General features: G+C 44.9%; 1 protein-coding gene across 1 annotated transcript; it reads right to left on the reverse strand.

Annotated features, from left to right (window-relative positions):
- Nucleotides 1-2723: 2723 nt before the first annotated feature.
- On the reverse strand, nucleotides 2724-17965 carry LOC102388998 (zinc finger protein 260). Its single transcript, XM_044931364.1, has 5 exons — nucleotides 17812-17965; nucleotides 12058-12149; nucleotides 11189-11315; nucleotides 9695-9796; nucleotides 2724-6137 (listed from the first exon to the last, which is right to left on the reverse strand). Exons 1-5 carry the CDS (start codon nucleotides 17948-17950, stop codon nucleotides 4297-4299), a joined length of 2301 nt encoding a protein of 766 aa, XP_044787299.1. The 5' UTR covers nucleotides 17951-17965; the 3' UTR covers nucleotides 2724-4296.
- Nucleotides 17966-20613: the final 2648 nt, after the last annotated feature.

The raw sequence follows: 20613 nt of genomic DNA on the forward strand, positions 1-20613 counted from the left end.
GCATATCTGAGATTATTGATATTTCTCCTGGCAATTTTGATTCCAGCTTGTGCTTCTTCCAGCCCAGCGTTTCTCATGATGTACTTTGCATATATATATATATATAAGTTAAATAAGCAGGGTGACAATATACAGCCTTGACGTACTCCTTTCCCGATTTGGAACCAGTCTGTTGTTCCATGTCCAGTTCTAACTGTTGCTTCCTAACCTGCATACAGATTTCTCAAGAGGCAGGTCAGGTGGTCTGGTATTCCCATCTCTTTAAGAATTTTCCACAGTTTATTGAGATCCACACAGTTAAAGGCTTTGGCATAGTCAATAAAGGAGAAATGGATGTTTTTCTGGAACTCCCTTGCTTTTTCTATGATCCAATGGATGTTGGCAATTTGATCTCTGGTTCCTTTGCCTTTTCTAAATCCAGCTTGAACATCTGGAAGTTCACAGTTCACGTACTGTTGAAGGCTGGCTTGGAGAATTTTGAGCATTACTTTGCTAATGTATGAGATGAGTACAATTGTACTGTAGTTTGAGCACTCTTTGACATTGTCTTCCTTTAGGATTGGAAAGAAAACTGACCTTTTCCAGTCCTGTGGCCACTGTTGAGTTTTCCAAATTTGCTGGCATATTGAGTGCAGCACTTTCACAGCATCATCTTTTAGGATTTGAAATAGCTCAGCTGGAATTACATTGCTCCCACTAGCTTTGTTCGTAGTGGTGCTTCCTAAGGCCCACTTGACTTCATATTCCAGGATGTCTGGCTCTAGGTGAGTGATCACACCATCATGATTATCTGGGTCATGAAGATCTTTTTTATACAGTTCTTCTGTGTATTCTTGCCACCTCTTCTTAATATCTTCTGCTTCTGTTAGGTCCATACCATTTCTGCCCTTTAGTGAGCCCATCTTTGCATGAAATGTTCCCTTGGTATTTCTAATTTTCTTGAAGAGATCTCTAGTCTTTCCCATCCTATTGTTTTCCTCTATTTCTTTGCATTGATCACTGAGGAAGGCTTTTTTATCTCTCCTTGCTATTCTTTGGAACTCTGCATTCAGATGGGTATATCTTTCCTTTTTTCCTTTGCTCTTTGCTTCTCTTCTTTTCACAGCTATTTGTAAGGCCTCCTCAAACAGCCATTTTGCTTTTTCTTGCATTTATTTTTCTTGGGGATGGTCTTGCTCCCTGCCTCCTGTACAATGTCACAAACCTCCATCCATAGTTCATCAGGCACTCTATCAGATCTAGTCCCTTAAATCTATTTCTCACTTCCACTATATAATCATTATGGATTTGATTTAGGTCATACTTGAATGGTCTAGTGGTTTTCCCTACTTTCTTCAATTTAAGTCTGAATTTGGCAATAAGGAGTTCATGATCTGAGCCATAGTGCATTCTGTTGGCAAAACTCTATTAGCCTTTGCCCTGCTTCATTCTGTACTCCAAGACCAAATTTGCCTGTTACTCCAGGTGTTTCTTGACTTCCTACTTTTGCATTCCAGTCCCCTGTAATGAAAAGGACATCTTTTTTGGATGTTAGTTCTAGAAGGTCTTGTAGGTCTTCATAGAACCGCTCAACTTCAGCTTCTTCAGCATTACTGGTTGGGGCATAGACTTGGATTACCATGATATTGAATGGTTTGCCTTGGAAATGAACAGAGATCATTCTGTTGTTTTTGAGATTGCATCCAAGTACTGCATTTCAGACTCTTTTGTTAGTCACTCAGTGGTGTCCAACTCTGCAACCCCATGGACTGTAGCCCACCAGGCTCCTCTGGCCATAGAATTCTCCAGGCAAGAATACTGGAGAGGGTAGCCATTCCCTTTTCCAGGGGATCTTCCCCACCTAGGGATCAAATACAGGTCTCCTGAATTGCAAGAGGCTTCTTTACTGTCTGAGCCTCCAGGGAAGCCCCCTTACAATGAAGAGTGAGACAAAAAGTAACACAAGCTTCAGTTTTGTATTATTGACTGTGTGGATCACAATAAACTGTGGAAAATTCTGAAAGAGACGGGAATACCAGACCACCTGACCTGCCTCTTTAGAAACCTATATGTAGGTCAGCTTTATTTTTGGTTGTGCTGGGTCTTCATTGTTGCATGCATTACTCTCTGTTTGCAGTGTGCAGGTTTATTGTAGTGGCTTCTCTGGTTGGAGAGCACAGGATCTAGGGCACATGGGCTTCAGCAGTTGCAACTCCCAGGCCCTAGAGCACAGGCTCAATAGTTGCTGCACATGGACTTAGTTGCTCTGTGGCATGTAGAATCTTCCCAGACTAGGGATCAGACTCGTTTCTCCTACACTGAGGGGCAGATTTCTTTTTTTTTAAACCACTGAATCACCAGGGAAACCCTAAACTGTCTTTCTTGTTTGGGTAGTTTTGAGTTTTCTGTTACCTGAAACCCAGACGTATTTGTAATATAGCTTACTATCTCATTTTAAGTACAAAGAAATGATCAGTCAGCAAGACAACGGCAAAGGCAAGATTCAAAATTGGGTTCTCTTAGACTAAAAATCCAATTATTCTACACCAGTATGTTAGTAAAGGAGGGGTGAGTCTTTGAGAAGGGAGTGGACCAAAAGTGCTGAGAAAGTTACATATGTTGTGGAATATATTCTGATGAGTTATTTAAAGATGCCACGCTGCTGACATTAAGGATGAAGGGGCCACTGGCCAAGGAATCAGTGCAAGTGATTTCTAGAAATTGATTTATACCATAAGACATAATAAATGCAGAAGGAATAAAAATTTAATTGTTAAAAATCATAAAAGTACTAGAATAAAATATAGGAAAACTTTTTTCATAATCTTGGGTATGAGGAAGGTCTTTCTTAGCATGACAGTTTATCCAAGAAATAGGAAAGAAAATAGAATTGAATACATAGAAATTTAAAAACTCTATATAGCCAAATATACTATAAGCAACTCTAAGAGAAATAACAAACAAAATACCAAAGAATTAATATGTGTAATACATAGACTTGTTCCTATAAATCGATTAAAAAATGCAGCCTAATTAAAAATGGGCAAAATACACAAGTAAGCAATTTGAAGAAGACAAAATATCAATAAGTGTATAAAAAGATCATTAATTTCCCTATCAATAGGATATTTTACTTATTAGATTAGAAATGTTAAAAATAATGAGACTAATACTGAGTATTTATGAACAACATGGAGGAACAAAGAAACAGGCACTCACATAGACTTTCAGGAGTCATGTAAATTGGTTCATCCTTTTCTGAGGATTATTTAGCAATAACTATCAAAATTTTAAATATGGACATTCTGTGATCCCATAAGCTTACTTCTAGGAATTCATCTTATGGGGATAATTTGCACAAGTGTTAAATAATGTATGTCCAATGATGAAAAAGTAAATAAAACAAATATCCATTAACAGAGGTTGGTTAAATAAATTCAAGAAACTCTAGCATGAAATATTATGCAGCTGTTAAAAATGGCAAATGATGACACAGATATGTACACATGTATATATATTATGTTTGTACAATATGTACTATATATATTTTTTGCATTGTCATGGGAAAATATTCACATTATATCGTTAAAAGTTGTTTATAAAATCACGTATCTGTGATTATACCTATAAATATTTTAGGTGTGCCATACCATGCTCAGTCACTTCAGTTGTGTCTCTTTGCCATTCCATGGACTGAAGCCTACCAGGCTCCTCTGTCCATGGGATTTTCCCAGCAAGAATACCGGAGTGGGTTGCTATGCCCTCCTCCAAGGGATATTCCCAACCCAGGAACCCACTCCAGTATTGCCTGGAAAATTCCATCAGAGGAGCCTGGTGGCCTATAGTCCAAGAGGTTGCAAAGAGTTGGACATGACTCTTGACATGACTCATGACTTGGACATGAATGACTAACATTTTCAGTTTTCATATACTTCATAAGAACAGAAAGGGAGAAACAGCAGAAAACTGAGAGACCTTATTAAAGATCCCAGATGAAGATGCATCTCATTTAGACCACCCCATACTTACCACCACCTGGAGACACTGAAAAGCTGAGAAATAGAGGGGAAGCCAGGGTTTTAGAGTGAAGCCCTTTAAATGATCAGAAGCTGTCCCAGCTGGTGATAAATGGTGCCATCCTCCTTCTAGGAAAATAAAGGAACCAACTCTCTCAATACATAGTGTTAGGGCTCCTCTCTGGGAGGAAGTTACAACTGCTGATGAAGGTTGAATGGACTTCAACAGCAGAATCGCTAGTCTGTTTCACTCACAGGCTCTCTAGTCAGCATGAGTTCTCTGATCAGCGAGCTGCATGCTCTAAGAAATGGCTTTTTCAAAATCACCACAGACATAGCCACCATGCATAGTATGAAGTCTCTGGTGTTCTGCCAGGTGTGATCCCCAGTTGAAATCCTCTCCATATTTGTTACATGCAGAGTGCTTGCCACCCCTGTGAACTTTCTGGTGTTGAATGAGGTGTGAGATCTGGGTATACGTTTTCCCACAGTTCTTACACTTGTAGGGCTTCTCCCCAGTGTGAATCCTCTGGTGTTGAGTAAGGTGGATGCTCTGGTTGAAGGCTTTCCCACATTCCTTACAGGCATAGGGCTTCTCACCAGTGTGAATTCTCTGGTGTTGAGTGAGGGATGAGCTGTGACTGAACATTTTCCCACACTCCTTACACTTATAGGGTTTTTCACCCGTGTGGATCTTCTGATGCTCGATAAGATGGGTACTCCGGCTAAAGGCTTTCCCACACTCACAGCACTCATAAGGTTTCTCTCCAGTGTGAGTCCTCTGGTGCTGAATGAGATGGGAGATCTGGGTGTATGCCTTCCTGCAAACTTTACACTCATAGGGCTTCTCCCCGGTGTGAATTCGCTGGTGGCATGTAAGCGAGGAGTTCTGGCTGAAGGTTTTCCCGCATTTGTTACACTTGTAGGGCTTTTCACCAGTGTGAACTGTCTGGTGTTGAGTAAAGGAGGAGGTGTGACCAAAAGCCTTTCCACACTCATTACATACATAGGGTTTCTCCCCTATGTGAATACTCTGGTGCCTCATGAGGTGGGAGATCTGGGTGTAAGCCTTCCCGCAATCGTGACACTCATAGGGCTTCTCACCAGTATGAATTCTCTGATGCTGAATCAGCGATGAACTGTGGCTGAAGGCTTTGCCACACTCAGGGCACTCATAAGGTTTCTCTCCAGTGTGAACTCGCTGGTGCTGCGTCAGAGATGAGTTGTGGCTGAAAGTCTTCCCGCACTCGTTACACTTGTAGGGTTTCTCTCCGGTGTGGATTGTCTGGTGCTGAGTCAGGGAGGTGTGACAGAAAGCCTTGCCACACTCTTTGCACTTGTAGGGCTTCTCTCCTGTGTGGATTTTCTGGTGGCGGGTGAGGTGGGACACCTGGGAGTAGAACTTCCCACACTGGTGGCATTTATAGGGTTTCTCCCCTGTGTGGCATCTCTGGTGCTTGATGAGGGAGGAACTCTGGGTGAAGGCTTTCCCACACTCCTTGCATTTGTAGGGTTTTTCTCCAGTGTGGATCCTCTGCTGCTCAGTGAGTGATGAGCTCTGGGTAAAGGTCTTGCCGCACTCGTTGCAGGCGTAGGGCTTCTCTCCTGTGTGGATCATGTGGTGCTGGATGAAATACGAGCTGTTGCTGAAAGTCTTCCCGCACTCGTTACACTTGTAGGGCTTCTCTCCAGTGTGAATTCTCTGGTGTAGAATGTAGTCAGAATGGTAGACGAAGGCTTTCCCACATTCTGTGCAGTTAAATGGTTTCTTCTCTACAAAGGACCTTTGGCATTTGAGGCTCTTTCTTGACCCGGTCCACTTCTGAGGCCTCTCTCCCCCAGGCACTCTTTGCTTCCTGATGAAGGCTGAGGTCCTCTTGAAGCTTCTCCTAAGCTCATTGCAGCCAAGGCCCCTCTCCCCATGGGTATCTTCCCTGGGAGTAGCGAACAACCACCTCAAACACCTCGCCTGCTTGCCCTGGTCTTCCAGCTGACAGCCACGTGTCCAGGACTCCCCCAGCTTGGCGTCTCCAAGCACTGCCCTTAAAATTCCCTCCATCTTTGCCATTGGGGAAGCCACCTCTTCAGAAATATTCTTTTTTAGAAGCATCTCCTGATTGGTTGCAGAGCTTGTCTCCAAGTCTAAAAGAAATGGAAAATATCAACTTCATCTGTCCCAGGACAAAAGAAGCTGATTATTTAGTTATGGCATTGTAATCTCAAAAAGATTTCCAAGTTCATATTGCTAGTTCAAAAGGCATGAGGTAGACTCATGTTGTGACACAGAAGGATGGACTCAGTATACTCTAAACACACAAAAAATTGAGTGGCAAAGCAGTTTATGTGCATAGTCGTTTCTTAGCCATAATATTTAACACATTTTCACAAATCAATAAGAAAAAGAGAAATAGTCTAATGAAATCGTGAAGCAGGAATGTGAACCGACATTCTACAGAAAAACAAGTGGCTGATATACTGTAAAAAGCTGCTCAACATTAGTGGTAGTCTAAAAAGTCAAATTGCTGCTGCTGCTGCTGCTGGTGGTGGTAAGTCACTTCAGTCGTGTCCGACTCTGTGCAACCCCATAGACGGCAGCCCACCAGGGTCCCCCGTCCCTGGGATTCTCCAGGCAAGAACACTGGAGTGGGTTGCCATTTCTGTCTCCAATGCATGAAAGTGAAAAGTGAAAGTGAAGTCTCTCAGTTGTGTCCAACTCCTAGTGACCCCATGGACTGCAGCCTACCAGGCTCGTCTGTCCATGGGATTTTCCAGGCAAGAGTACTGGAGTGGGTTGCCATTGCCTTCTCTGAAAAGGTCAAGTTACTCAGATGCCATTTGATACTTTTTAGATTGGAAAATATTAAAAACTATTCAGTGTTGGCAAATGAGGATGGTAGGAGCATTCTCATACCACTGCTGTAAAGAGTTAACACAGAAGGTCCACTTTACTCAGTTTTTATCTCTGTAACCATGGCAATGACACTTGGCTAAGCTCTGAGCACTGAACTCCTGGGATGTTTACATAGCTACAGGTTAATTATCTTTTTCTGTGTGCTCGAAACCATGGGTCAAGATGTGCTAGGCTGTCAGCACTGTTTACTGTACGTGGAGGATTCATGATGTCCACCTGGTGCCTGGTTTGTGGACGTCACCATGGCTGGTTATGTAGCAGGTATATGCTAATGTTGGGCTTCCCAGGTGGTGCTAGTGGTAAAGAACACACCTGCCAATGCAAGAGATGTAAGAGACACATGTTTGATCCCTGGGTTGGGAAGATTCCCTGGAGGAGGGCACTCCACCCTCCAGTGGAGCAACCCACTCCAGTATCCTTGCCTGGAGAATCCCATGGACAGAGGAGACTGCTGGGCTACAGTCCGTAGGGTTGCAAAAAGTCAGATGTGGGCTGAAGCAACTTAGCATGCACATACATAGGCTAATGTTAGAGCATCTTTTCATGTGTTTGTTGAACATTTGTGTGTCTTTGAAGAAAATGGCTATTGAGATCCTTGGCCCACTTTTTTCCTTGTATTTATTTATTTGGCTGCACCGGGTCTTAGCCGCAGCACTCAGGATCTTTAACTGCAGCATGCAAACTCTTAGTTGTGGCAGGTGAGATCTAGTTTCCTGATCAAGGAGGGAAACTAGCCCATGCACTGGGAGTGTGGTGTCTTAGCCACTGGACCACCAGGGAAGCCACCCTATTTTTAACGAGATTTTTTTATTATTGAGTTGTATGAATTATCAGCTGCTTGCCAGACATATAATTTACAAAATGTGTCCTGTGTTCTGTGGGTTGCCTTTTCTTTGCAGTGTCTTTGAAGCAAAAAAATTTAAAATTTTGATGGTGTCTGATTTATGTTTTCTTTCGCCGCTTGTTCCTTTGATGTCATATCTAAGAAACCATTGCCTAATCCAATGACATCATGATTATTTTCAAAATCCCACACTGCATTTAGTTGTCATATCTCTGGAAGTGATCCCACCACCATCCACTCATTTGGTGATTTTTTTCTGGAAAGATTTACATGACTAACAAGTTGAATGCCCAAAGTTTCTACAGCAAAATATATAACAAATATGTGTGTGGGTAAAGGGCTTCCCAGGTGGCGCTAGTGGTGAAAAACCTGCCTGCTAATGCAGGAGACCTTAGAGACATGGGTTTGACCCCTGGGCCAGGAAGATCCCTTGGAGGAGAGCATGGCAATCCATGCCAGTATTCTTTCCTGGAGAATCCCATGGATTCTCCTATAGGAGCCAGGTAGGCTAGAGTCCATGGGGTTGCAAAGAGTCGGACACAAGTGAAGTGACTTAGCACGCATGTGGGCTTCTGAGTCATCCTCTCTGCAAGAGTCACGTGAATGTGCTTTTCTCTACTGATGTGAACTTCAAAGACATATGGGAGATGATCTCATCCATGGAAACCCACTTGAGTCTCAAGAGTCCAGAGTTCTCTTAGTCCTCATAAGAAACTCAGTGAAGTGGGTACTATTAGTGTCCCACTTTACATATAAGCACACAGAGCTTAAGTCACTTGCCCACAGTCACATGGCCTGTCAGTGGCAGAGCTTAGATTCGAACTCAGAGAGTCTGGCTCTAGGGCGCACACTCCCACTGCCGCATGAACCACTGCATTAATAGTAGCTCAAGCAAGCAGCCGTGAAAGCACCAAGAAGGGGCAGGTCACTCAGCCTGGAAGTCAAGGAAGGCCTCCTGGAAGAGGAGACCTGTATCCTTGAGGAACATGAAAGGGGTTTGCCAGGCAGACAAAGCAGGGAAGGGTGTTTCAGGCAGAGGGAACAACATATGCGAAGACCCAAAGTGGGAACACACGTTCAAGTTCAGGGAGGGACAGGGGCTTTGGTGAGTGACGTACGGTGTAGGGTATCACCACAGGTGGATGGTGATGAGAGATGAGGCCAGAGATAGAACGGGCTGGACCATGTAGGGCCTCGAGTAGCAGGTTTGGGCTAGGACTCTGACTCAGGTCACTGGGGAGTCACAGGAGGGCTGTGGGCAGGGGAGGGATGGGCTCTGGGGCTGTTTGTGAGATGAACCATAGGGTGTAAGACCAGAAGCTGGGAGGCCAGGGAGGAGGCTGGGGTGAGGGTAAGGGTTGCTGAGGCCTCGAGCCAGTGCTGTGGGAGAGGGGGAGCAGAACTGGACAAAGAGAAGGGACAGGAGGGACAGGACTGGAGCCTGATGTGATGATTGAAGGGGGGGGAGGGGGCAAGTCCTGGTCCCGTAACAGGAGGACAGTGATGGAAACAGAGATGCTTCTGTCCCCTCCTCTGATGAGGTTGTGGGTTAGTAGGGGCAGAAATCTGGCTTCTTCCTGTCTCCTAACATGTCAGGCCAGGCACCACTTCTGGGTACCACAATGATAACCACTGGAGCCTAGTCTGAGCATGGGGTTTCCTGGGTGAGAAGCTCCAGGCTGCCCTCTATGTGTTAACTCACTTATTCTTTCCAATTCCAGGTACTATCATTGATCCCATTTTGCAGATGAGGAAAGTGAGGTACACAAGGGCTAAATGACTTGCCTGAAGGTTACAGAGCCAGGAAGTAGTGGAGCTTGGATTCAAATCCAGGGCCCGCAGTGACAGCCTGTATATTACATTCCCTCACTCTTGAATAACCATCACTGATCACAACAGATGGGGTGGGAAGATGTCTCACACCTGCTAGACACACTTACCCACCTGGACAGGTAACTTGCTGGGTTTCTCTCCTCTCCATCCTGGGCTCTTTCCCTCGCTCCAGACGGGAGATCACATCGGGTTTGGCCCCAGGAAACCCTGCCCCTGGAAAAGACACAAGACTAGGCCATGGAGGCCATGGTTACAGGGAGGCCTCAGGGCTGGGCTCCAGGCTCTGGGTCTATAGAGGAGATGCATACATTGGATGCCTAATGACTGGATGATCTAATGGCCAACACAAAACTTGATTACTGAGTGCCTACTCCATTCCAGAGAGAGCCTGAGCCCCGACGTCACTGTTTAAGCTTCCAGCTCTGTGTTCAAGTTGAATGCAAAATACACACCACATTCTGAAGACTTGACATGGAGAAAAAAGAAAATGATCTCATGAATAATTAATTGGGTATTATGATGTCAACATGTGCCCACATGATCATACTTTGGCTAGATTGGGTGCCACAAAACAGATAACTAAAATTCATCTCATCTGATTTTTTTTTCCCCAGACCTGCTGTCTTTGGGTTTCCCAGGTGGCTCAGTTGTAAAGAATCTTCCTGCCAATGCAGAAGATGCTGGTTTGATTCCTGAGTGGGGACATTCCTGGAGAAGGAAACGGCACACTACTCCAGTATTCTTGCCTAGATAATCCCATGGACAGAGGAGCCTGGTGGGCTATATAGTCCATGGAATCACAAAGAGTTGAACATGACTTAGCAACTAAACAAACAATTCCTCTCTTCCTGCAGTGGGGGGAAGTGAGTCCCCAGGGACCTCAGCACGTGACCTTATTTGGAATGAGGGGCTTTGCAGATGTAACTAATTAAGATGAGGTCCTAATGGATTAGGGTGGACCCTAATTCTAATGACTGCGGTCCTTATAAGAATAGACACACACAGACACATTGGGAGGGAAAAAGGCCAGGTGAAGATAAGAGGCAGAGATTGGGGTAATGCGAGTACAGGGCAAATGAAACAGATGTTTCATTCTATGAAACAAACAGACTCATAGACATAGAGAACAGATTTGTGATTGCCAAGGGTTGAGGGGGGGTGGGAGGGAAGGAATGGGAGTTTGGGATTAGCAGATGCAAACTATTATATATAGAATGGATAAAGAAGGTCCTATTGTATAGCACAGGGAACTCTATTCAACATCCTGTGACAAACCAAAATGGAAAAGAATGTGAAAAAGGATATATATATGTGTAACTGAGTCACTTGGGTGCATAGCAGAAATTAACATTGTAAATCAACTAGATTACAATAAAATTTTTTTAAAAAGAAGCAGAAGGCAGGGGCACTGGCTGAAGGGTCGGTGGGACAGGCGGAAGACTCGGGGCCTGGGATTCTGGGAGAAGCCATTGGAGAGACAGATGAATGGGCCACCCAGCAAGAGCCCGGGAGAGGAACAGAGAGGACCCCAGTGAAGGAATGCCCACAGTTAAGCAGTGGGTGGGCATAGAGGCCATGAGAGGACGGCAGGAGGCAGAGCCTCACCCAAAGACAGAAGGTTCTGGTAGTTCTCCAGCATCACGTCCGGATACAGCTCTCTCTGGCCAGGCCCCAGGCAGCCCCACTCCTCCAGGGTGAAGTCCACGGCCACGTCTTTGAAGGTCACTGATTCCTGCAAGGGCCAATATTACATCACAGAGGGGCATGTCTTTCTAGGATCCTGGGGTGGGACAAGTCATGGGTCAAGAGCCTACCACTTGCTCTCTGGCCTGAAATTCTGACTCGGCAGATTAGGGTGGCAAAAACTCGAACGAACTTTTTGGCCAACCGTATAGAACACGGTCCCCCGTCTTTACCGCCATCTAGTGGAAAGTTGTTATACTACACCAATTATTTCTAGCATATGACAGTTGACTGCCATCTGCGTGTAAATTGCTATAATAAATACACCGATGTATGAGGGAGGATATGCTAATCATGCCATTGAGATGAGGTGCCCTTGTGTAGTGCGTAACCTACACACCTGTACATGACAACCCTGAGAAACACTTAAAAAACTACCAAGTCATTGTGTGCCAGAGCTATCCCTAAGTCACACTCCATCCTAGACTCCTACTCGGATCCCAACCCTCACTCACTAAGGCTCAGGGGTGAAGCAAAGCCATCACTACCCACTTTACCTGGTAACCAAAAGGCTGCTGAGCGTTAGATGACTGATTTTTAGACCTCATCTAACACCCTACCCAGTTCAGAGCATCCTGTGCCTCACCCCGCACCTCCCAGTTTCAGAGAAATCCCATCATTGTATCTTTCCTAGTACTGAGAGAGGCAGAAGGTCTTGAGGGCACACACAGAGGCAGGGAGGCCCTCTAGGGCCCACAAGTTATCTCCGGGAAGAGGGAGCCCAGACTCACCTGGCCCTTGCTCGTCAGGGTCCTGATGGCCATTGCAGGGTCCCAGGAATGCATCTCCAAAAGGAAGGACCAGGCCTGAGTCCACAAAGCTACTAGAGGAAGACAGAGCAGAGAGGGCGTCAGTTCTGGCTTGGACAGACACTTTGCCAAAGACGCCTCGTGACAGAGGGGCCCCTGCTCTCCTGAGAGCCAAGGCAGAGGCTCAGGGCAGGCTGCCTGAGGCCTCCATTCTGTAACCATCACCATTCACAATCAAGGGGTTCAGCCCACTGCACCCAAACAACAGCTCTCAGAGAAGTAGCTACAGTTATCCCCAGGTGAGGAAATCCGAGCCCAAGAGGCCAAGGTCATTGCTCAAGGTCACAGAAAGATCAAGTGTTGGAGGGAGAATCAAATCCAGAAGTCTGCTCGCAGAGCTAATTCTTTTTTACAGATTTGCTGTGTTGGGTCTTAGTGGCATCTTGTGAGATCTTTCACTGTGGCACATGGACTCTTTAGTTGTGGCCCAACAGCTCAGTAGTTGTGGCGTGCAGGCTTAGTTCCTCCACGGCATGTGAGATCTTAGTTCCCAGACCAGGGATCAAACCCGTGTCCCCTCCACTGCAAGGTGGATTCTTAACCTCTGGACCACCAGGGAAATCCCACCAACCCCTCCTTTTTGTCTTACAATTTTTATTTATCTTAAAAAAAATTTTAAATATTGGAGTAGAGTTGATTTGCAGTGCTGGGTCCGCTCCAGGTGTACAGCAAAGTGATTCAGTTACACACCTATATGTGTTCATTGTTTTTATTTTTAGGTTATTTTCCCTTACAGGTTATCCCAGAATATTGAGTAGACGTCCTTGTGCTCTACTGTAGGTCCTTGTTGGTTATCTATCTTATACATAGAAGTGTCTTATAATTTTTAAATTGTAGTAAAACACGTAGAAAATACACCATTTTAACCATTTGAATATATACAACTTGGTGGCATTTAATGCAGTCACAATGGTGTGCAACCGTCAGCGCTATCTAGTTCCAAGACACGTTCACCACCGCCCTGCAGGGAGACCTTGTGATATTAACCAGTCGCCCTTGACTCTCGCTTCTCCCGTGCCAGCCTCCCCCACCCCCCATAATCGCTCATCTTTCTGTCTCAATGCATTTGCCTATTCTGGACATGTCACATAAATGGAGCCACCCACATATGAGCTTTTGTGTCTGGCTTCTTTCACTCAGCACAGTGTGTTCAAGGCTCCTCCATGTTACAGCTCACCATCAGTGCCTCATTCCTATTTCATTTTTAATTGGAGGATACTTACAATATTGTGATGGTTTCTCTTTAAAAAATTTTTTTCATCTGGACCATTTTTAAAGTCTTTATTGAATTTATTACAGTATCGCTTCTGTTTTATACTTGGTTTTTGGCCCCGAGGCATGTGGGATCTCAGCTCCCAGACCCCTGGATTGAACCCGCGCCTCCTGCATCGGAAGGTGAAGTCCTAACCACTAGACTGCCTGGGAAGTCCTTCCTCATTCCTTTTAATGGCTGAGTAATATTCCAATGTATGGATGGACCACATTTTGCAGAGCTCCTTTTACCTGTCCCAAAATCCTGCTTCAGGATCCTGGAGTCCTGCTTAAGATGTCATTTAAAGAAAGATTGCAGCTACTGAAACCAAGTTCAAGAATCCTCTACATAGAGAAGTTGGTGTTCAGGGACTTCCTTGGTGGTTCAGTGGTTAAGACTCGACACTTCCACTGCATGGGGTATGGATCTGATCCCTGATCAGGGAACTAGGATCCCATATGTTGCGTGGCACAGCCAAAAGAAAAAAGAAAGAGAGACAGAGAAGCTGGTGCTCAGACTGTGGTCCCCTTCATTCATTCATCAAACATGCTCTGTGCCCCATGTGAGTAACAGGATCCACTTAGGGTTTTAAGGCAGAGAGATGAGTAAGCTGTGATTCTGCCCTGGAGGGACTTTCTGCCTGTGGGGAAAATAGGTATGAGCAATAGACCAGGTGGGCTGAATAATGGTCCCCAAACATATCTCCAGGATGAACTTTTAAAAAATATTTATTTGGCTGCACTGGGTCTCAGTTGCGGCATGTGGACCCTTAGTTGCAGTATGTGGGATCTAGTTCCCCAACCAGGGATCAAACTTGGGCCCCCTGCGTTGGAAGATCAGAGTCTTAGCCACTAGACCACCAGAGAAGACCTGGGATGAACTTTTTTTTTTTTTAAATAAGATTTTAAAGATTTTTTTTTATGTGGACCATTTTTAAAAGTCTTTATGGAATTTGCCACAATACTGTTTCTGTTTCATGTTTTGGTCTTTTGGCTACGAGACATGTGGGATCTTAGCTGCCTGACCAGGTTGATCAAACCCACATCTCCCACATTGGAAGATGAAGTCTCAACCACCGGACTGTCAGGAAAGTCCCCCAGGATGAACTTTTGATGTGAGTAAGTCACGCATCTTGAGAAGAGAAGGCCATCCTGGATTATCTGGTTGGACCCTAAGCATGATCACAAGGGTCCCTATAGGAGGGAGGCAGAGGTCGATCTGACACGGAGAAGGCGGTGGGACAGATGTAAAGAGGAGTGGAGTCAGAGAGACAAGGCACCATGCTTTGAAGCTGGAGGAAGGGGCCACTAGCCGAGGGATGCAGGCAGCCCCCGGAAGCTGGAAAAGGCAAGGAGATGGATTCTCCCCTGGAGACTCGGGTGAGGGGAGGCATGGCTCTGCTGACATCTTGATAGCAGCCCACTGAAACCCAGTTCAGACTTCTGGCCTCCAGGACTGTAGGAGAACACTACAGCTCTGTTGTTTTAAGCCAGTAAGTTTTGGTAATTTGTTACAGCAGAAATGGGAAACTAACACAGTCCAGAAATAGACTCAGCCTCACAGGTGGCAAACAGCCACGCGTACACACTTAGCTCCACAGGAACACATGTACCTGAGGGCTGAAACCAGGGGGTGGAATTTTCATGAAGGTCTTACACAGTCTTAACTCTCTCCTCACAAGTCACTCATTACTGCAGAGTTTCCCCTTATCCACGATTTCGCTTTCTGTGATTTCAGTTACCTGAGGTCAAGTGTGGTCCAAAAACAGAGTGGGATATTCCATAAAGAAACAATTCATCAGTCTTAAATCACACAGCATTCTGAGTATTGTGCAGTCCTGCTTTGTCCCACCTGGTGTGAATCATCTCCTTATCCAGTGCATCCTGTCAGATGTTCAGTCACTCAGTCATGTCTTAACTCTTTTGCGACTGCATGGACTGTAGCCCACCAGCCTCCTCTGTCCATGGGATTCTCCAGGCAAAAGTATTGGAATGGGTTGCTACTTCCTACTCCAGGAGATCTTCCTGATCCAGGGATCGAACCCATGTCTCCTGTGCTGGCAGGTGGATTCTTTACCACTGAGCCACCTGGGAAGCTCCATCCCGTGTGATAGCCACTTAGTTGTCTTGATTGACTCTTGAAGTATCACACTGCCTGTGTTCAAGTAGCTCTTATTTTCCTTACTAATGGCCCCAAAGCTAAAGAGTAGTCATGCTGATGCTGGCCACTTGAATACGCCAAAAAGAAGCTTGAAGTGAAAAGGTGAAAGTTTTCAACTTAATAAGGAAAGAAGAAAAAATCATGCTGAGGTTGCTAAGACCTACAGTAAGAATTAATCTTCTAACCGTGAAATTGTGAAGAAAGAAAAAGAAATTCAGGACTTCTTTGGCATCCAGTAGTTAGGACACTTTCACTGCCATGGCCCTGGGTTCAATCCCTAGTCAGGGATTATCTTGCAAGCCGCGTGGCACAGCCAAAAAAAAAAAAAAATTCAACCTGCAAAGTTAGTCACAGTGCCTAAGTGCTTAGTTAAGATGCAAGAGGCATTAAATTTGTACAATGATATTTTTTGAGAGATGACATTCATAAAATTTTTATTACAGTGTATTGTTATACTATTTTATTATTTTTAATTTCTTACTGTGCCTAATTTATCAATAAAACTTTATCATAGGTACAAATGCTTAGAAGAAAACATGGTGTGAAAATTAATAAAGGGGAACCTCATTTAAAGTGGGGCTCCCCTGGAGGTTCAGATGGTAAAGAATCTGCCGGTAATGCAGGTTCAATCTCTGGGTCAGGAAGATCCCCTGGAGAAGGGAATGGCTACCCACTCCAGTATTCTTGCCTGGAGAATTCCAAGGACAGAGGAGACTGAGGAGACAGAGGAGGCTACAGTTGTAAAGAATTGGACATAACTTAGCGACTGACACGCATAAAACTGGAAAAGATGTACACTGCATCTCCTCCTTCAAGAAATTACCGCAGCAACTAGGCCAATGAGAAACCATAATCGGCTGGAACTCTCACTTTTCTCCAATGGACTTCTGTTAGAAACAACTCTTCCCGAATTCCTTGTTTTGTTTTTTCTTTATAAAATAAAGTTTCTCTCTCATTTGTTGGACTTCCCATGGGTTTTGCTCTAACCTTCTTTTCCAGAATTACAATTCTCTGTTATTCCTGAATAAGCCCATTTTGCTGGTAAAATAACTGGTTGTTTTATTCTTTAGTTAACAATGGCATATAGAGGGTTCAGTACTTTCCGAGATTTCAGCCATCCACTGGGGATCTTGGAATGTATCCTCCAAGGGGAAGGGGATCTACTGTAATTATAAAATGAAGATAATTTTTAAGCGGAGAAACTTGGCAGACACCACATTAGCCAAATGATCAAGACCAATGTGACTGGTGATGGCCAAGCTGACATCACAGGCTGCTGGTCTGTTAAGGACACAGCATCATTCCTAAGGTATTCCTGCCAAAAGCATGTGACCTAAATCTAATCACGAGGGAACTTCAACATGTTTAAACTGAGGGACCATAGGAGAAGCACACAGTCTGTTATATATTCAGGACTGCCGAGATGAATGAAGGTCAAAAAAAGACTGAACTGTTCCAGGTTAACGGAGACTAAACAGGAGCACGAATGCACTGCATGATATGGGATTTTTCTTTTGCCATTTAGGACATTAGGACAATTATCAAAATCTAAGGAAAGCTTGCAGAGTAGCTAATCAATAGTATTGTATGGATGTTCACTTCCTCGTGTGATCGTGATGCAATGGTTTTGGAGTAAACTGAAACTTTGTTTTTAGAAAAAACACAGAGACTTATGGGGGCTGGGGGCACACAGAGACTGAGAGAGAAGGGGACAGACTCAGAGATAAAGAAGCAGAGACCTAGGGAGAGAGAGGGAGACAGAATGGGGATTAGGGTGATGGTGGGAGATTAGAGAGGGAAGATGAGACCCAAAGAGAGGGGAACAGACGCTCAGTATCAGGACAGGCACCGAGGGCGTGACCGTGCAGAGTAGGCTAGGGCTTTGGGGTTGGACATCCCTGGGCGTGAGCCCAGGTCGACCACTCATCAGCACTGGGTTCTGGGAGAAGCCACAGAATCTCCTTGGCTTCTTTCTTCACCTGCCAAGTGAAGAACTGGTACTTTGTCCTTTTTAAGAAATCGCAACATTTCCGCACTCGGATAGACTCCTCGAAAACAGCAGGCGCCCAATTGCTGCGCGCTGAGTGGAAGGCAGTCGGCTCTGGGGCCGCCTCGCGAGCGGCAGGAGGGGGCGGGGCGCTGCCCACAGCGCCCTTCCCCTCCCACCCAGGCGGACTCTGGCCCGCCCCCTACGTGCCTGCCTGCCTGCTTGGGGCAGCCCACACCCAGCTGCTGCCCCTAGGATCCGCCAGATCGGAACTCACCTGTGCGCCCCCGCGGGTGGTGCAAGGCGGCCAGGCCTTCCCGCCCTCCTTCGAGCCCCGGAGAGCGCCTGCGCGGTGCCACAAGTCCCGGTACTTTAAACTCGGTTTCGCAAACTGGACCACATTTCCCGGAAACCATTGCGGCTCACGCTCCTCCAGGCCTCGGGTCTCTGAGAGCGCGGGAATGCTGGGAAATGGAGTCCAGAAATAGAACGTCGGGAGAGAGAACAGGTGTAAATAGCTGCTTTGCAGCTCGTGAAATCATGGTATTTGGGAAATGCATGGCTCTGCTGGCACAGTGAGTGTTCCTATTATAGCCAGAGTCTTTCACTGTCCTCCACAGAAGGCGACGTCATAGGCAAGTTAACCCATCTAACTGAAATATCTCCGACTAAAGCAAAAGTCTTCAAGACACCAACTAACACTGCTGGTGAATGAATCGAGCCTGTTACTTAATTGTTCAATTTTCCTGGGCAACCAACCGCCTTCCTGTTTGATTCAGTTTCACTGCAGATGGGGAGATAAAAAAATATCCTCTGCGTTGGGTTGTGAGGTTTAAATACGTTGATATAAGTAACGCCAGTAGAATATGTGATGTAAATGGAAAACACCATCTATGTCAAGTTATTAATAGCTCCCATCTCTTGATCTTTGTATTTTCAGTTCCCTCTGCCTACAATATCCTTTCTCTTCTACTTTTGGAAAATTCCTACTTTTCTTGCAGGAAAACCTCTTACAACCTCCTGTAGGAAACTTTCCTCTATTTCTATAAGTGAAAGTGGGATCACACTGCTTGCTTCTCAAAAGCCAATAAAGAGACAAGGCTGGTGGAGAAGAAAATGTGCTTTATTTTGGATGCTGGCAACTTGGGGGAAACTCTGCATTCAAATGGGGTATATATTTCCTTTCCTCCTTTGCTTTTCACTTCTCTTCTTTTCACAGCTATTTGTAAGTCCTCCTCAGATAGCCATTTTGCTTTTTTTGCATTTATTTTTCTTGGGGATGGTCTTGATCCCTGCCTACTGTACAATGTCACTAACTTCCATCCATAGTTCATCAGGCACTCTATCAGATCTAGTCCCTTAAATCTATTTCTCACTTCCACTGTATAATCATAAGGGATTTGATTTAGGTCATACATGAATGGTCTAGTGGTTTCCCCCACTTTCTTCAATTTAAGTCTGAATTTGACAATAAGGAATTCATGATCTGAGCCACAGTCAGCTCCTGGTCTTGTTTTTGCTGACTGTATAGAGCTTCTCCATCTTTGGCTGCAAAGAATATGATTGATCTGATTTTGGTGTTGGCCATCCGGTGATGTCCACGTGTAGAATCTTCTCTTGTGTTGTTGGAAGAGGTTGTTTTCTATGACCAGTGAGTTCTCTTGGCAAAACTCTATTAGCCTTTGCCCTGCTTCATTCTGTACTCCAAGGCCAAATTTGCCTGTTACTCCAGGTGTTTCTTGACTTCCTACTTTTGCATTCCAGTCCCCTCTAATGAAAAGGACATCTTTTTTGAGTGTTAGTTCTAAAAGGTCTTGTAGGTCTTCATAGAACCATTCAACTTCAGCTTCTTCAGCGTTACTGGTCGGGGCATAGACTTGGATTACCATGATATTTAATGGTTTCTCTTGGAAATGAACAGAGATAATTCTGTTGTTGATATTGCATCCAAGCACCGTATTTCGGATTCTTTTGTTGACTATGATGGCTACTCCATTTCTTCTAAGGGATTCCTGTCCGCAGTAGTAGATATAATGGCCACCTGAGTTAAATTCACCCATTACAGTCCATCTTAGTTTGCTGATTCCTAGAATGTCGATGTTCACTCTTGCCATCTCCTGTTTGACCACTTCCAATTTGCCTTGATTCATGGACCTAACATTCTAGATTCCTATGCAATATTGCTCTTCATGGCAAATAGATGGGGAAACAGTGGAAATGGTGGCAGACTTTATCTTTTGGGGCTCCAAAATCACTGCAGATGGTGATTGCAGCCATCAAATTAAAAGATGCTTACTCCTTGAAAGGAAATTTATGACCAACCTAGACAGCATATTAAAAAGCAGAGACATTACTTTGCCAACAAAGGTCCACCTAGTCAAGGCTATGGTTTTTCCAGTAGTCATGTATGGATGTGAGAGTTGGACTATAAAGAAAGCTGAGCACCAAAGAATTGATGCTTTTGAACTGTGGTGTTGGAGAAGACTCTTGAGAGTCCCTTGGAGTGCAAGGAGATCCAACCAGTCCGTCCTAAAGGAGATCAGTCCTGGGTGTTCATTGGAAGGACTGATGCTGAAGCTGAAACTCCAATACTTTGGCCACCTGATGCGAAGAGCTAACTCATTGGAAAAGACCCTGATGCTGGGAAAGATTGAGGACAGGATGAGAAGGGGAGGACAGAGGATGAGATGGTTGGATGGCATCACTGACTCAATGGACATGAGTTTGGGTAAACTCTGGGAGTTGGTGATAGACAGGGAGGCCTAGAATGCTGCGGTTCATGGAATTGCAAAGAGTCGGACGCGACTGAGAGACTGAACTGAACTGAAATTGGGGAGATGGCGGTCACCCCACACACACACAACCAGTGGACAAAGCTTTTATAGGCTGAGAGAGGGGGCTACATGCAGAAACAGAACAGTCAGCTCTGACAGTCATCTTGAAGTTGGTCATCAGTGGTCTGACTAGCGTCATCTTGATTATTTTAAGTACAATTAACCTTCACTTCCAAGATTGATTTGTTCCTATTTCCTTGAGGCCAATTCTCAGAATTGTGGCAGTTTATGTCACAGCTACAGTC

Source organism: Bubalus bubalis, chromosome 18 (genome assembly GCF_019923935.1).
Source record: "Bubalus bubalis isolate 160015118507 breed Murrah chromosome 18, NDDB_SH_1, whole genome shotgun sequence".
Lineage (NCBI taxonomy): Eukaryota > Metazoa > Chordata > Mammalia > Artiodactyla > Bovidae > Bubalus > Bubalus bubalis.